Here is an 18709-nt window from a genome sequence, read left to right on the forward strand (position 1 = left end):
GAAAGCGAGAGCGCCTCGCCGCAGTCCCGGCGCTGCGCAGCGCAGGGGAACCCAGGACCCGTCAGAAACGAAGCCCGCATGGTCTCCCCGCGCTTCGCCAGGGCCCATCCGGCCCCGCGGCAGGACCCCAGGACAGTATCTCAGCCGGGGTCAGCGGACAACTCTGGGGGTCTCGGACCGTCTTCCAGCAGCCATTCTGCGGCTTTGCTCTGCCACCTTGTCCAGTCTCCCCGCTGGGCTTGGCCACCTTTTCTGCCACAACCACCTCCACTCATCTGTGTGCGATGCGCACCATGTTTTCAATGCTCCTCTTTTTATTTTCTGTAACACCTTCAAAGACGGACATTTTCCACGCAGTCTCGTCAAACATCTTCCAACGCCACTCATTTCCCAAGCGGCCTCCTGATGCTGCGCCCGGCGGGGCCCGTCCCCGGCATCCTCGCTGCAACTGGGCCCTGAAAGCCCAGTGCGCCCTGCTGGGGCTGGGGGAGGGGGAGGGGTACTCAGCGTCTGGGGGTGGTTTCTGAGTCCTCCACCGCAATGGATAACATCCGATAATCAAAACCCGAAGGCTCAAGGTTTTCATTCTGGAGGACGAGTTCAACTTCTAGGATGATGCAGCTGCGAAACCAACCCCAGAATATTTCGGACACCACCCCTGCTTTTTCTGTCCCACCCCACATACGGGCACACGGGCTAGCTTCCCCTCTAAGTGCTCGTGGTCTGGGGCTCTACGCACCAGAGGGTTGCACTTGGTCACCCTTGGCCTTGGCCCAAGAGCAAGGACACAGAGTCTCAGAAGGATTCAAGTCAGGGCTTCGAGACCACTTGCATTCGGTAGGTTCGTTTTACAAATGACCTTGCAAAAACTAGCCAACCTGCATCTTCCTGCATAACCCCCAGCAGCCCCCTCTGCAGAGCCCAGACCTGCAGAACCCACCGGGGCCTGCAAGACCCACATTTTTCACATGTGAGTGGGCCAGCACCAGCACAAAGAGGCCACCCTTTCCCTGATCCCGGTGACAGGCTGTGAGCTGACAGTCTCACCACACTGCTGGTCACTGTGCTGTGTTGTAATCAGTCATAAGCTCACGAATCCACACATTTAGTCAACATACCATCTTTCCCACAGCTTCCCCACGCACTAGTTTACCTTAGCCCTACAGACGCTGGATTTCTTATCCCTCTTTATAGATGAACCATATCGTTCGTTCATCCACGAAACTGAACTCACATGGGTCCCCCAGTCAAGACACACAGCACTTTCTGGTGCTTAACCCAGCAGCAAAATCACCAACACAAAGCACAAAAATAGGAAAAACTGCCACTCGTCAGACTGTGAAGAGGACACTTGCTTAAAGCATAAGCTGAGAGGAGATGGCCAAGCAGCCCCCGGGGCCCACACCCCTGGACACTCACGGTCTGCACGTGACCTCGACAGCTACTGGGCACTGATTCAGGGGTGACAGACACATCTCAGAGAGCAGGCCAATTCACAAACGTGAAAGGGTACTAATAAAAAACGGTGCACGGTGGATCCCTCATAAGTTTCAAGTCATGCTCATGGCCAAGGGGGCTGGTCCCGTGTGAGCTCATTCTACGCTCACCAGGATTTCCAACCCCGTGCCACGGAGGCTGGTCTGACGGCACCGCCGTGCAACATCAGGCAAGTCACTGGGTCTCCTGAGCCTCAAGTTCCTCAACTGTAAAGCGGGAGGAACAGTTAACACCAGCTATTGAGTGTCTACTACACACCAAACCTGGGGAAGTTGGGTCTGGACTGGGAAATACTCTAGAACCCCCTTATGAATCAGGGGTCAAAGTCACAGACATCCTAGGTTACTCGTCATTCTGCCGACAGGGCACCATGTCGACTAAACTATGCCACCTGGTAAAAACCGACACTTGATACTGCTTCTTACTTTTCTGTTGGTCAACAGGCAGGATCTATACCTACTGATAATAAATTCTGAAGAAGGACCACAAATAATGAAAATTATAATAACGAAAGCCACCACACCTCTTGAGTATTTGCTGTATGGCCAGGGACTATAAGCTATAGACAATGTCTATGTCCCCCTAAAATTCACACTCAGATCTAATCCCCAAGGGGATGTCATGTGAAGGTGTGTCTTCACATGGTGAAATACAGAGATAATTAGGTGGTGATTTGGTCATGAGAGCAGAGCCCTTGTGAATGTGATCAGTGCCCCTCATAGAAGAGACCCAAAAAAACCCCTCCCCCACGTGAGGACATGCGACAAGACGGCCGTCTGGGAACCAGGAAGCAGGCCCTCAATAGACACCAGGTCTGCTGGAGCCATGATCTCAGACTTCCAGCCTCCAGAACTCCGAGAAATACCTTCTGTTGTTTGTAAGCTGCCTCACTTATGGCACCCTGTTATACAATATATAGTAGCTCAAACGGACTAGGACACTATGCAAAGCACCTAAGTCACACACCTGATGAAATGAATTCTTTAACCCTCTCAGCACAAGGGGTAGCAGGTGTTTTCTCACTCCCATTTTACAGATGAGGAAACTGAGGCTCAGAAGCTGTACAGCCCAGTGGAGGTGACAGAGAAGAGTTCTAAAGTCAGGGTTCAAGTGGCTTCCCCGATGCAGGCCCTATGTCTCCAACACCACACACCCTGCCCCATGGGTTAGCGCTCTTCGTGACGACCCCGACGAGGTTCTGTCTTCATGCCCACATTACAGATAAGGGGAAAGTCACACAAAGAACCGTAAAGTGACTTGCCCCAAACTCTACAGCTGAGCTCTCATCCAAGGACAAGGTGGGAGGAGCTCTACGTGACAGGAGGTGATGGCTGCAAAGGCCCATCCTTCCATCCGTCCCATGAGGTGGCCTCAGTGCTGCTGCAGGAGAAGAGTACCTGCTTCTGTGCGGGCGGAAGGGTGTCTTGAAGCCTTGGTCAAAGCTTTGAAACAAGGTTGGGAGTTGCCTTAGGCTGCATGCAGATGCCAAACAGGGAGTGATCATCTTTACACTCCTCAGCATGGATCAAGTGCCTGGTTAGAATCTGACAATTCAGCTGAATGCTCCTGAATTATCTGACTTAAAAATATATTACCACAAGGGCAGAACAGATAGGGGAGGAAAGCAAAGAAAAAGGCACTCTTAACTTGTCTAGGATTCTAACTATTAACATCAAAACCAAAAACTGGGAATTCCCTGGTAGTACAGTGGTTAGGACTCTGCACTTCCATTCCATTTGATCCCTGCGTGGGGGAACTAAGATCCCGCCAAAAACAAACACTGAATGGAATAATATAAAAACACCAATCTTTCATCTACATCAGAGATCCTAAACTGTGGTTACATGTTAAAATCACCTAAAGAACTTTTCAAAACTACAGAAGTTCTGAGTTGGAGCCTAGGTATTCGAAAGGTTTTGAAAACTCCCCAGGTAATTCCAATCTGTAGCCAGAGCTGGTTAACTCCTTCTGCCCAGGAACACACGAGCAGAGGCTCACCGTGATGCTGGTAAATGGCTCCCACAGAAGCCCCTAGATCAGGGTGGCTCCTGCAGGCGGGCACAAGAGGGCCGGCCCACTGTTCAGTGCAAGGCTCCTTTTATACAGAAACGGCCACTTTCAGCCCACAAGAGCCTTGAAATGCTAATGTAAAAGCAGAATCTGATGTATTACACTAAGAGAAAGAAAAACACTACAGAAAAAAAAAAAAAGAAAAACAGAAAAAAACCCAGGAGAAAGCATATGGAAGAACTCCTCAAGTTTACAAACTCCCAGGGCCTTGCCCCTAGGACAGATCTCCAGACCTGTCTGAGGGGCATCCGCCTAGCCCGGCCTGCCTCCCACTTCCCAGGATCCCCCTCAGGTCCCTCCAAGTTCGGCCCCAGTGAACAGTCTGGCCAAACATGGACGCCTCTGGACATTATTATTCCTCCGACTTTTCATCGTCTACTGGCAACCTTCTACTCAGCTGTTCAGAGGTTTTGTCACAGCTGCCAGGACCGCATACACTCAACCATTTCAAATGCACCATTGCTACTGCCCTAAAGATGCAGCTGGGATGAGCGCTTCAACGCAAATATTTATATGTCTATCTCGCCCAATGTGGGTAAAGGCCACAATTAATTCACCTTTATATTCCTTAGCAGGTAGAAAAGGACCTGTTTTTATATCGGGTAACTTAGCACAATATGAATGCTTCAACTGTCTCAACAGAGGAAAGTAAAAAAATCTTTTATTATTACAATCAGATTAAAATGGACTAATTACTTTTTCTCCCCACATGATGTAAGTCAGTATTTAGCACTTTACTTATTAAGCAATACTTACTGTCATTTTGGTTCGGGACGTCTGACAACCCTGATCTAAAAACAAACAAATTTAAAATAAGACAAATATCACTTTCTTCAGGATTCTCTAAACCCATATCTCTCATTAATTTTTACTGATTTTTAAAATAGTTACTGAAGAAAATATATTTTAAGTTCTTTCAAATAAAGAATATGAGATCTGAGAGCTGAAATACAGAGATAAGTAGTGGAATTAACTCTCTCCCCATTTTGTCCCCTCAGAAAGTATACACTGCTTTGGGAGCAATACTATGTTCTTAGATTTAACTCAATTATTAATTAAGTCTAAAGGGTTTTCTTTGTTTCTCCTACCTACCCCCAGCACATACAATTTGCTAAAAATAGTTTTCATTTAAAATTGCAAGTGACACATGATAGGCAGATCAACTTTTTTACAATTTTTGTTATAATTCTGTTTAGCTGCTCTCTACCCCCAAGTAGATTCTATTTTTTTCAACTAGCATTACATTTTTAAGAGAATAAAATAAAAAGCAGTACATCTACAGAACATCACTGAAGGCACTTCCACCCAGGGAAACTACGGAAGTTGCTATTAAACTATCTCTGAAATTAACTGCTTATTATCATTACCTTGAATCCAGATCTCTGAAACTAAAAACTGCTTTACAGGTTTTTCAAGTTACTAACCTAAACGATCACATACCATAATGTAAGTTTTCAGGTCCTTTCTGGGTTGTCATGTTGGGCTCGTTCTGCTGACAGTAGAAACGCAACAAGCAGTGCTGGTCGCAGAAATGTTTCATCTCCCCTCGCCACTGCACCCTCTCCCTCAGGGTGCCTTGAGATTTACAGCAGTCACACCTTGCAGCCTTGACGACAAAAGGAAGGTGTCAGACATCTCCCACGACAAGGTTTAGAAAGTCCGACATGTATTTTACAAGATTTCTAGACATTTCAATGACTGTTGTCAAATGTGATAAAACAACGTCAGATAAAGAAAAAATAAAATTGTATCATAAACATACAGTAAAATCCACAAAAGTTTAAAAAGTAGCAATTTACCTAATTGTCAAAATCCCTTTCTATACTTACCAGAAGTCAAAGACCAGCATTACAAAGATAGGCTATAACCAAAAAAACTGAACAGTGGTAGTAGACCAAATTGGTACAACGTTTTTTTAAGATTTTTTTTTGATATGGACCATTTTTAAAGTATTTATTAAATTTGTTACAATATTGCTTCTGTTTTATGTTTTGGTTTTTTGGCCCAAGGTATGTGGGATCTCAGTTCCCTGACCAGGGATCGAACCCGCACCCCCTGGATTGGAAGGCAAAGTCTTAACCACTGGACCACCAGGGAAGTCACAGTACAATGCATTTTAATATTACAAAATAATTTTGAGAGCCATAATGATATACTGGTCGAAGTCTCCCACAATCATACTACACTGAAAATCTCTGATTAATGAACAGATTTCCCAGGTTCAACTGAGCTCATAATGGACCCATTAATACAACTGTACAGACCAGAATAATTTTGAAACCAGCTCTTATGCTGAGAAAATCATGGATGTTAATTTGAAATGTTTTGTTTCAGTAGTTTAATATAATAAATTTGAAGGGCTTTAATACTGTTTTTTTTTTTAATTTATTTTTCGCTGCACTGGGTCTTTGTTGTTGCACAGGGGCTTTCTCTAGTTGCGGTGGCTTCTCTTCTTGCGGAGCACGGGCTCTAGGTGCGTGGGCTTCAGCAGCTGTGGCTCACAGGCTCTAGAGCGCAGGCTCCAGCAGTTGCGGCACATGGGCTTAGTTGCTCCGCGGCATGTGGGATCTTCCCGGACCAGGGCTCGAACCCGTGTCCCCTGCGCCCTGGCAGGCGGATTCTTAACCACCGCGCCACCAGGGAAGCCCCAATACTGTTTTAATAAACAAGAACTTCAAGTTCATGTCTTAGAACACTCGGTATTTAATTAATTAAAAAACAATTATATTAAGATCACAAATGTGAACTACACCTAGGAAAACAATCAGCCCTAACTAGTCTACAACTTAATATGCAAAATAAAACCAACTAAAATTCATACATAAAAAGTTATACTTTATGATGGTGAATCAATTAATCTAGGGACAGATTTTTGAGAGATTCCATTTTACCTAGATTTTGCCCATTTTCACTAATTCTTAACGTCTTGATCAATGAGTAGGCCAAAAGGTATAACAATCAATTTCAAATATAGTACCTTTCATAATTAAGTTTTGGTTTGTTTTTCTTTTTGCGGTACGCGGGCCTCTCACTGTTGTGGCCTCTCCCGTTGCGGAGCACAGGCTCCATACGCGCAGGCTCAATGGCCATGGCTCATGGGCCCAGCCGCTCCGCGACACGTGGGATCTTCCCAGACCGGGGCACGAACCTATGTCCCCTGCATCGGCAGGCGGACTCTCAACCACTGCGCCACCAGGGAAGCCCCATAATTAAGTTTTTAATCTACTTACAGTAGAAATAAATTACTGCAATTTTTAAAATTGCCCTTTAGTTTAGCCACCAACTTAGAAGTTTTGACAAAGCATAAATGTTAAGTACTTGATAGCTGGTAACAGTCACAGCTGTAGCTTTCCCTCACTGCTCTAATCACCTAGACTTTTATACTGCGGGTTTGGAAACCACTCACTTTATTTTTTTTTTTTTTAATTATTATTATTTTTTTTTGCAGTACGCGGGCCCCTCACTGCTGTGGCCTCTCCCGTTGTGGAGCACAGGCTCCAGACGCGCAGGCTCAGCGGCCATGGCTCATGGGCCCAGCCGCTCCGCGGCATATGGGATCCTCCCGGACTGGGGCACGAACCCGTGTCCCATGCATCAGCAGGCAGACTCTCAACCACTGCGCCACCAGGGAAGCCCGAAACCACTCACTTTATGTCTCCACAGGAATCCCATGAATCAACACTACAACAAATTCCTGGCTGGCACATGAACAAAGGGCTGTGTGGGTAAACAGGTCTTATGTAACAGACATACCCACCCAGGGTTAGAACACAGGCTCTTTATTTCTCCAGGTCAGGGATTTCTCCTGCCAAATAAATGTTAAACCAATGAAGAAGATTTGCAGTATAAATTATGACTATTAAGTGATGCCAATATCGCATCTCTTGTCCAAAAACTTGTGAGCTTAAATGTTATACTGCTGGTAATATAACATAGTAATCTCAGTAACATTAGCACTCACTGTCAACCAGGTCCTAGTTTACTCAATAGGAAAAAGAAGTCCCTATATAAAACTCTCACCAGCAAAGACTGTTCTTTAAAATAATCATTGAAGTGCTCCAGGTTTCTGGGATTTTTTCCTTTTTATACTTTATACTCAAAGAAAAGCCAAAGCACCACAGGAGAAACTGAGTCTAAACAGTCAAGAACACAGCAAAAGTGAAGATGAGAACCTGAAAACAAAGGCCAGGCTGCCCTCTCCATTCCACAAGCCTCACAACAGGGCGGGGAAGCTCAAGTCCCAATACAGTAAGTGACTTCTTAGGGCCAAATACCAAAGTGCAGAGGTAAGATTCAAAGCAGACAGTCCAAGTCAAAACCAAGGCTTTATTTAGTGCACCAAGTTACAAAGACAATGGAAAAACAAATGAGTTAATATGAATAACTAGAAATAAAAATCCTAACATGTAAAATGCTGCAAGAAAGTTCTCAGTGTAACATCTAAAACCCCAATCAATTTGTATACAATTTGTATTTGTATAAAAAGTACTGTGCTGACTCTTTGTATATGGTAATATTTCCACTTACACAATAATTTAATAGGCCTAGAGCCTACAACCAAGCACATTCCACCCAAAGAATCTGAACAATAAAATCGCTTCATTATTTTATAATTATAGACATTTGGAATTCTGTCCTAACAACACTTTAAGCTCCTTTCTTCCAGGAAGTTCAAAACAAATTTAGATGATTTCAATTAAAAAAAAAAAAAAAAAGGAGCAAGATTAGTGCTAATTTACAAATGGCAACAAAATATGTATGTATTTTTTCAGGAAAAAGGATAATAATAGAACTCAATACTAATTCAAGCTTAATACCATAATCAAAATTTTAGAGGTTGTGAACCTCTTGTTTTTTGGCGTGTTTTTTCCTTTTGCAGCCACTCATAACAACTCCTGGTAAAATGTCTGGAACCATGCTAAATGGAAAATCTCATTAATGCCCATCATTTGTTACCAACACCAACACCACTACCTCCTACTCACGAGACGGGACTCTTAGGAAAGCTTAACATTCCTACAGCGTAAGAACACACGTTTCTGGTTTAACAAACACTTCGTGGTTTTCCTGTCACTGTGAAAAATCAAGGGTTGTGTATTATTTTGAGGAGGAAAAAAGAAAAAGTTACTGATTCAAACAATCTAAATAATAGGCAGGTACTAACGAAACTCAATTCAAAAACCTTAATCCAACTGCTCAGCTAATCCAGGAGCCTCCTCTGCAGTAACTGAGGAAGGTCATTGGACCTACACTGACACAGCCCCTTACCTGTCTTGGACAGTCTGGGTTGATGTATACACATCCTTGTAACCTTCCACCCTCTTGTTGCCCACTTCCCCAATCAGACCTAATTTTGCAAGGGGGAACCACGAACAAAATGAAACAGGGGATTTTATAGTCATTTATTTAAAAAAAGAATTCAGTAATAAAAGATTGGGCACTGGATACTATGCAAATCATTCAAGTGATAAGAATTCTTCTGTTACCCAAAGGTACATTTAAAGCGAGAATATTAGGTATTTCCTTTAGAAACTTAATGTCAAAAACAATGAATGATTTTCTAAAATCAATATTTCTGGCAGTTTATAGACAAAAAAGAAAAACATAGAAGCCCCAAAATATTTTCCATTCAGGTATCCTTTTATGAATAAGGCTTATTAAAATGTAACTATTAATTTGATTACAGCCCAGTCATGCTGTTCGACTGCTGGGGCATTTGCACTGAAGAATTTAACACTGTCACCCTTCACTACTGGTTTTTAAGGCAAATCGAAGCCTATATTAGGGCTTCTCTGGTGGTGCAGTGGTTAAGAGTCTGCCTGCCAATGCAGGGGACACGGGTTCGAGCCCTGGTCCAGGAAGATCCCACATGCCATGGAGCAGCTAAGCCCGTGTACCCCAACTGCTGAGCCTGCGCTCTACAGCCCGTGAGCCACAACTACTGAGCCCACGTGCCACAACTACTGAGCCCACGTGCCACAACTACTGAAGCCCGTGCGCCTAGAGTCCATGCTCCGCAACAAGAGAAGCCACTGCAATGGGAAACCCGCACGCACTGCAACGAAGAGTAGCCCCCGCACGCCACACCTAGAGAAAGCCTGCGCGCAGCAATGAAGACCCAACGCAGCCAAAAATAATTTTTTTTAAAAAAGCCTGTACTAAAAAACTGTAATTTGAAGAAAGTTTAAGAAAAGCTTATTAGTTCTATTAAGAAGTACTATGAAAGTATTCTTGGGAAACAGTGGGACTTCTGAATTATCTTCACTGTATGTCAAACATGTAGCTTTTATTGTATTACAATACTAAATCCTTTTTCTCCAAAAAATTTAAACTTATAGAAATGAAAAGAACTATCCTCCCACCTGGTTTCACATTATGCCTGGAAACATTAACTTTGAGGAAAAGTAAAACCTACTTCCTTCGAAAGAGTTATCTGGGAGAAGAAAAAAACATTAATTTTATTCTCAGCGTTTTTTGGTTGCATGATTTCAATGGCTTTTGTATTCTAATTTTGAAGAGACAGTATTTAACCTCTATTTTAAATCCAAAAGCAAACCATTTTATAGGCCTGAAAACACAGATTATTCAAAATGTCTTGTCAAATTAAACAAACATAGGTGTAAATATTTTTAATTTTAAAAATGTAATATCAAATACTTAAATTTAAACAAACAAAAATGTAAAGCTCTCGAGACTCTAGGTAAATATGGCGTGTGCTTCTCTGTGGCGGCATCAGCTGGGCTGGCTGCTCTCGTTGTAAACATTCCTTGATGAGGCACTTTTTATAGATTATGGGTCACATTTTCTAATGAACTAAAATCTAAAATTCTCAGTTCTTAAATTTAAAAAGTGGAAGGGCAAAGAAGGTCAGGAAAAAAATCATAATTTGGTTGGGACTCAATTTAACACATTTTCAAGATGACCATGTAATGGTAGCAGTGGATAAGGGGACTCATGAGAAATGTCAGAAAAGACGCTACTCAAGCAGAAAGCACAGAACACAGGGATTCTCTGACTCAGCACTGGCTGCCTCCACACAGGGCCCAATTAATTAGGAGGGGCAACTGTTTCCTCATTTTGAAGGTTGTAATCCTATTGATTACATTAAAAATCATCACTGTTGCTTGCTTTACAAATTCCTATCATGTGTCTTTACTCCTCAGATTAGTACAGCTTGTAATAATGCTATTGTATATATTACACAAAGATCTGTGGGGTTTAAAGTAAGACAAGGAATAATAAAAATGTTAAATGTATAGAATACTGACATTAAACATAAACAGATAATTGTCACTAGTTATTTAACGAACTTTCTGAAATGCACTGCCTCACTGAAATTTCATCATTGAACTTATAAAAACATTAGCTACAATTACCCTTTAAATAGGAAACTGGAACAAATGGCAACATTAGAATAATTTGGTCTTTTGCCAAAGAACACTTCTTTGCTTCCCAAAAAAGAAAAAAGAGGAAACCAAAAGATTTCTCTCTTTTAATTATAAGTAATATAAAAGAGAACAGGAAGAATCAAAGAAAGAAGCCCAACAGAGAAATACAGCCCACATGCTGTGAACAAAAAACAATATCCTCCAAGAAAGACTATTTGAAAGAACTGAAGTTTTGAGTTCACAATTATACGACTGGACAGAAATCTGTATGATAAACTAATGACAGGGGTTCCTCAGTATCACACGGTAACAACCTCTGTCTCAAACAGCAAAGCAAATGGTGAAAAGGGTGACAGTAAGAACAAAGCGGAGTTTCCACATCTGTGTCCACTAAATACCTGCATCCAAAACCAGTTTCTAAGAATAAAACCTCCTCAACAGTGGAGGAAAAGGTGTATTTGTGTGCTAAACTGAAACTGAGCGCTTAGAGCCATCAAAGTAACATTTCCTGAGTGACTTCTCATCTGTCTATAACAAGGTGCTGCTTCAGACGGAAAGGGACGCAGCCTCCAGTGTGTTAGTATTTGTGCTGTGTGTTTCTAAAATGTGATCCTTAATTCAAGGGCTTAAAGTAGTCAGAAATAACAGTAAAATAGTGAAGTAACTTTAAAAGTGCAGCAAAATCTTAGCCTATAACAACTTGGAAAGTATCTTGCTCCTCTCTTTATTTAAAAAGATGTTTGGGGAAAAAAAAAAAAAAAAAAGATGTTTGGGGACTTCCCTGGTGGCGCAGTAGTTGGGAATCTGCCTGCCAATGCAGGAGACACGGGTTTGAGCCCTGGTCCGGGAAGATCCCACATGCCATGGAGCAACTAAGCCCGTGCACCACAGCTACTGAGCCCACGTGCCACAACTACTGAAGCCCGCACGCCTAGAGCCCATGCTCCGCAACAAGAGAAGCCACCGCAATGAGAAGCCTGTGCACCGTGACGAAGAGTAGCCCCCGCTCGCTGCAAATAGAGAAAGCCTGCGTACAGCAACAATGACCCAACGCAGCCAAATAGATAAATAAATAAATAATAAATGTGTAAAAGAAAAAAAAGATTGAACCCTGTTATAAACTATGGACTTAGGGGAAAAAAATAAACAAAAACACATCCTAAGTATCTAAAACAATTACCTGCCAATGTTTATAATTGATAAAGTACTCATCAAAAACATTTCTATTTAGTAAGATAAATTTTAGATAAATAATCCATTTTGTTAAACTACACTGCTGAAAATACAGATACATCCCAGTTTGGGGGCCCACGGGGCCGGCGGTACTTGCCTTGTAGTACCAGTCCTGGAACCGCCGGCAGCAGTCCTCGCTGCAGAAGTCCCTCACCACACCGTCCAGCTCCTTCGTCGCACCCTTCTTACACAGCTGAGAGCAGTAGTTGCAAGTCACACACCTCAATCCTAAACGCCTTGCAAAATCCTGTTTGTACAACAGTTTGCAGCCTGAGAAATATAAGGCTTCATTATTAAAACAAAAACTCATTTTTGAGGTAAGAAAGAGTTTACAGGTCAAACAGAGCACCGGCTTTAGAAAGTGTTTATAAATTCACATATACAGTCCTCTTTCTCTCGTGATCAAAACTGTGAAATCTACTGTGATCAACACCAGCCTGTGAAAACTGAAACAGAACATGGAATATTATATTAGATATGGTGTGGGTTCAAGTAATTCATGTTCTAAGACTTTCAAGTCTAGTAACACTTCAAAACTGTTGTACCTGCTCTGTGTAAATATAATCCAATATAATCCTGCTTAAGTATCACAAACACACCACAAATGGGCATTTTAGAGAAATGAAAAGTGGAGACTGTTGAGAGGCAATGAGCAAACTTAAAGATACATTCAGCTAAGCAGTCATTTTAGCTCAATTCTCTAGCCTTACCCATCTCTGTCACCCTAAAGGACCTTCAGGGAAGTAAAACTGGTTTAATGACTTGTCCAAAAACAGCATGTTGTTATTCTATTCTTTAATCAAAACACTTCCTTTACCAACTATATAAATGCATTATTTTAACGGTCCTTACATTTAAATCTTATTTATTCCCTATGACATCTCTATAAAGGATTAAATAATCTTCATATGTCTACTCATGCTGTGCACTTAAGAATGACCTTCCACTCTGGTGTTGCTTCCACTTTTGTATCTACCAAAATACTACCCATCCTTTAATAGGGACTGCAACTGTTTCCTATGTAATTTACTTGGCAATTACTTATGAACTGTCCTTACGGCTTCTTTTCTGTTACTCTGAACTATGTCTTAAAACATGTCTAGTATTTTACCTTTATTAGCTTTATCTTTCTAACTAGGTTTTGATGGTAGTACCACGTATTACATGTTTTGTTATTTCTGACAGGTTCCAGCAGAGAACTAGGTGCAGTTAGAGAAAGCACAAAATATATTATTAAACAGGAAAAAAATAGACGTCCTTTTTAACCTTTTATTGCCCAGAAAGTCCTTCCAACTGAAAATGATGTTCTTTAATGTCAATTATCTTTTTGTTGCAACTTGTCTTTCACTTTAGTAAGACCCACATAATCCAAATGCTGTGTGCGCTAGCCCTCAGCATTAAGGCACTCTGCTTTGTGAATCGCGGCACGAAAGTTCAGGTAAAAGAGCTAAATTAAATTCAGAATCAATGTCTTTAATGCAACATTATGTCACTTTTCATTATAGCTGCAATCTTAACAGTAAACGTGGTTACTTTTCATCTGGGGGACTGAGCCTACATGAATAGGAATGCCTGCTGTGATACAGCAGTACCCTCTTGCAGACATGACCTCAAGTGTGAAATGCTTAATGTAGAAACGGAGGCACTTGTTGAATGGACTAATAATCTTTTGATATCGCTGCCATTCCCTACTGCTTTTAGGATTTTCCAACCTTTTTCTTGCCTCTAACTAGCGGTAGAAATCGATAGAAAAAGTGGATCCAGGAAGAAGGGAAAAAAAAAAAACTGGAAAATAGTTGAAGAGGACAGCAGGTAGGAAAGCTGGGAGTCCAGTGCCTGGGGCCAAAGAAAGAACAGACAGTGAGAGCCGCAGAGCAGAATAGGACATTTGGGGAAAAGTAAAAATAGAAAAAGCCCAAAACCCTTAGCTACAATCCTGGCTCCTATCTCTGGAGAATGAGAATGAGAAACAAACTTCATTTTTCTAATCTGCCCCCTGGCACCAAAGCAGCAAAAAGTATAAATGAGAGGAAAGAGAATTCCTGAATGTACTATTACAAAAGCCAGTGTCTCCCTGGCATCCCAAATTGAAAACCTAAAAGTCTTTTCTGCCTGTAGTAATGCCTCGTGTGATGTTCCTTCTGGTATACTGAATACCTTTGTAGACTAGGCAGTAAACGGGCAGGGAATGAAGCCAATGGAAAATAATTCTAATCCACTTGGAAAATCAACTTTCAGATCACAATCTGTCTGTTTAGAAATAACGTGGTATGATAATGCTTTTAGTTTATTCTCAAAACTTCCTTGTAATGGAAAAACATGTTACCAAATTCTTAGAGATAAAACACCCTGGGGCCCAGAGGTCTATAAATATATATAAAGTAACAGTAGAAAAGCTAACTCAATTTTTTTTTCAGCTATACTAAAATTGTACCACTACTCTGAACATATGTAGTTACATATTTTGAAAATATTTTGGCAAAAAATTAACATTAAATATTAAAGCAAGTTATGAACAACACTGTATATGCACTTGCCTTCACTACAGAAAGGTCTCTTAACTCCAGAGAAATTCACTGTTTCATGAAGAGTCTTCTCCTCTTGGCAGTATTCACAATACGTAACTATGCAGTGCAGCTTCTTATAGTCATCTGAACAAGTTTTGCTGCAGAACTGATGCACTTTGTTCTACATGGACAATGGGAACCTTGGTGAGTATATGACATCCACCTCAAGAACAAGGGTAAGAAATACACAAGCCACTTTTACAGAAACAAAGTTAAATCATTTACCTACTTAATGTTATAATCCCTAGTGATACGTTTCCTATAGGCCACAGACACCCAGCTTAACTAATTCACTGCTGCATTTAGACACAGCTCCACAAAATTCAATACCATTAACTACCTTAAAATTACTCAGTGAAAGAAGAAAAGTATAAGTATCACTAAGACAAGATGGCAGTCTGGTGCTGCTAACAGAACTGGAGAAATGGGAAGAAAACAATGGAAGATACAACATGGATAAGCTACAAAAAGATAAGAACTATGACAATCATACCATTTTCACTCAAAAAGAAATATTCTTAAAAAAAAAAAAGAAATATTCTTTGTTGAGTACAGTCAAGCAGACTCGATCGCATTCCTACCACAGCTTAATAGTGACAGACCTACTATGGGTAAAGTATTCCACTGGGGGTCATCACACGGTGTGCGGCCAAGTGTGAGACTGAGTTAATTCCCTTGAATAGAGCAAGGTTAGTAATTATTTAGTTATTTCTCCTGGCCCCAAATCCACAAGAGCCAGAGCTACTTCTCAAATATCCAGCCGACCAGGAAAGGGCGGCAGCTTTTCTTTTCCCATTTCTCCAGTTCTGTTAGCAACACCAGACTGCCATCTTGTCTTAGTGATACTTATACTTTTATTCTTTCACTGAGTAATTTTAGAGTAGTTAATGGTATTGAATTTTGTGGAGCTATGTCTAAATGCAGCAGTGAATTAGTTAAACTGGATGTCTGTGGCCTATAGAAAATGTATCGCTAAGGACTATAACATTAAGTAGGTAAATGATTTAACTTTGTTTCTGTTTTTTCAGGGCCTTCAACATCCTTCCTGCTGTGATTTAAAGACAGTAACAGTCTCTAAAACTCATCACTGGGTGCTGACAACAGTCTCAAAGAATGACTGGTTTAAATGCTCTTGAGACAGCACCAAACACAATTACAAAACTAAAAAATTTTCTAGGGACTAAATAATAAAATTTCAGATTTCCGAAGTACTTTAGAAATCATGTAGTCCAGTTCTGGGGATCACCTTCTGCCTAAGACTCAGATACTGAGGGATTTGCCAAGAGCCACTATTAAGTTTGGCTCAAGGGCAGCTGTTGTTAGCACTACATCTTGTACACCATTTATTACATACTCCATGCCCTTGAAAACACGGAAAGAAAGAATAGCCGAAGGTGAACACTGCTCAAGCAGCAGCATCCAGCCAGGGCCACCCTGCCCCATCCTCCTCCCACCCCCATCCATCCATCCATTCATTACTGCCCCCTTACTGAACCAAACATTAATGCTCAGAGTTTCTGCTATGGCAAAAACACGTGGCAAAGTAAATTAATAAACTGGTGAAGGAAAGAGTGATGAGAAAGGGAGAATAAAATTTATATTAGGATTCCTTTATTAAAACACAATTATAAAACTTTAAATGACAACATGGTAAACATAAGGCAATGTAAGATACTACAGTTAACAGACAATACTTATAAAGGTGGGGGGTGGGGAAGGAGATGGGAACAACACTGCACAAACAAAAGACACCCCAGGTATGTGGCTAAAATGACGTTCTGTGCACTACTATGAACATAATATATTGTGGATATGACTTCAATAATTTTCTGTTTGACCTAAAAAAAACCAGATCCTTTCTTGGTGCCACTCCCACATAAAAAAAGCAAATAATCCAATCATCACAAAATCGGAAAAACTAATCCTTATCCACTAAGAAATAGGTTCTCAAATGGAAATGTCATAGTTACTGTACCAGACTTTCATTTTAGCACTAGATAACATACATTAACAAAATAGGACTTGCCTCCCATTCCAGGATTTCTGGCTTTGAACAAAAGGAATTTTTGCAATAGTTGCACTTCAACTGAATATCACTTGGAGCTACAAACTGGCCGTTGGGAGATGACTGCATGCTGAGAGCCTAAAACAAAGCACAAAACACACCGAGTCTGAGGTGGATTTTAGAAGTTTTTTTTTGTGACGACCATCAAATATCAACGACGTCCAGGAAAATAGTACCTATCTTTCTTAAATACTTATTTCCTCAACGTATAAAACTACATTTCTGAATTTTGTCTTTAAAAATACTAGTATGCTAAGTTCGTTTTATGAAATTGAAGTTCATTTTCTACCACATGATTACTACTATTTATTTAAAATAATACGGAAAAGGAAAAAAAATCATAAAGTTCAATTATGATTTCTTCTTTAAGAAAATACAAGCAAATAGTGAGGTCAGTTCACCAAGTTCTGAACTAGTAAATAAACACAAAAGAACCTAGCTCCTAGTTCTGCCTCTAGTAGCTAATTTACTAATGATTTGTTGCATTATTGCCATCATTTTCATTCCAAGTCCATCCGTGAAAATAGCCTTTTTATACTTTTTATACTTGTTTTTAAACAACGTTGGGGGGGTAAGCTTTACAGACTGGTATTGATGCCAGAAATTGATTTTAGTTTTATTACATTTTTAAGAGTTAAAACGATTTACAGAGTAGAAAAAGATATAAGCATACGTGGGCTTTAAGAGTTTTGTTCTGGGACTTCCCTGGTGGTCCAGTGATCAGGACTCGCGCTTTCACTGCTGATGGCCTGGGTTCAGTCCCTGGTCGGGGAGCCAGGCAGCGTGCCCGGCGGGGGGCGGGGGGTGGGGTGGGGGCGCGTGCGGGGAATCTGTTCTAACCTGAGTGGTGAGTATGCTGATATTTAATTCTCACTCTCTAATCCATATTACATATAGGCTGTTGAATGTATGAAATAGTACAAAATTTTTCAAGGCAGCAATGGAGGGAGAAAAAAACCTTTATCATTTTAAAACTTCGATAAACATCATACAACACAATGAGAATTTGTGAAAAGAAAGAAAACACGCATATTTAAAACTGTAACTACCAGGTGAATGAATTATTTAAAAAAATAAAACCCAGCAACAATACCCTTAGTGTTTCCAAAAAACTGAAGTCCGTTAAAGTTAATTATCCTTTCAAAACAAATGAAATGTTATCCTATTATCTTACTATGAAATGGAAAAACATCTAAGGAAGACATAAAACTTCAAGATCTACGGTTTGCTTTTAAGATAAAGAAAAAATGCTGCTTTTCTATTGGTCAACTTTGTACTTTCGTGCAGTCACAGAGTGATGAGGCTACCCTACAGGCTTATCTTGGATGCATTCCTCCGAAGTAAGAGTCTAAATTGTTTCTTTAAAATATACAATGTACATACACAAATGTTCTTATCAAATGATGGGCAATACAAGTTTCAATTAAATGAAAAAAGTAGTTAAAACATTTTCAATTAACATTTCAGTTTACCCAACATCAAAACGGAAGAAAGTTAAAAATCTGACAAACAGCAAAGACACTGTCCTCCTCTCCCATAATTAATCCTTAGTCCTTAATTTCTATTTTGAGAAGAACCAACAAGTCGAAAGCAATGTTTACCACTCTCAGGACGTATCAGTGGCCACATCCCAACTTCCAAAAGAAAAGTTTAATCTTGAATGTGGTTAATTACCTAAGCTCAGGCAAGGTATAACTATTAACAAAAACAACATTCCCCTGGCTGAATTCAAACTACCTCAATTTAAGGTAGTTAAGAGACCGCATTTTCAATTTAAATCAATTAACTAGAGCACAGTGCCTGCAACACAGTACAACTGTTGGATGAATGAACTCAATCTACCCTGAAATTTCTTACACATCAGGTAAACCACTTAACTCATGCTGAAT

The 18709-nt window shown here is 40.7% G+C and overlaps 1 protein-coding gene across 6 annotated transcripts in view; it reads right to left on the reverse strand.

Annotated features, from left to right (window-relative positions):
* ZMYM2 (zinc finger MYM-type containing 2) overlaps positions 1 to 18709 on the reverse strand; it is a 90894-nt gene that overhangs the window by 18333 nt on the left and 53852 nt on the right. For all 6 annotated transcript variants that reach the window (XM_082676025.1, XM_082676028.1, XM_082676026.1 and 3 more), the window contains 5 exons: positions 16782 to 16898; positions 14726 to 14876; positions 12286 to 12458; positions 5008 to 5173; positions 4324 to 4358 (listed from right to left, as the gene is read on the reverse strand). In XM_082676025.1, the coding sequence (XP_082532151.1) occupies positions 4324 to 4358; positions 5008 to 5173; positions 12286 to 12458; positions 14726 to 14876; positions 16782 to 16898 (642 nt within the window). The remainder of the gene's footprint in view (positions 1 to 4323; positions 4359 to 5007; positions 5174 to 12285; positions 12459 to 14725; positions 14877 to 16781; positions 16899 to 18709) is intronic.

The sequence above is a fragment of the Grampus griseus genome (genome assembly GCF_964374135.1).
Source record: "Grampus griseus genome assembly, chromosome: 18".
In the NCBI taxonomy this organism is placed as follows: Eukaryota; Metazoa; Chordata; class Mammalia; order Artiodactyla; family Delphinidae; genus Grampus; species Grampus griseus.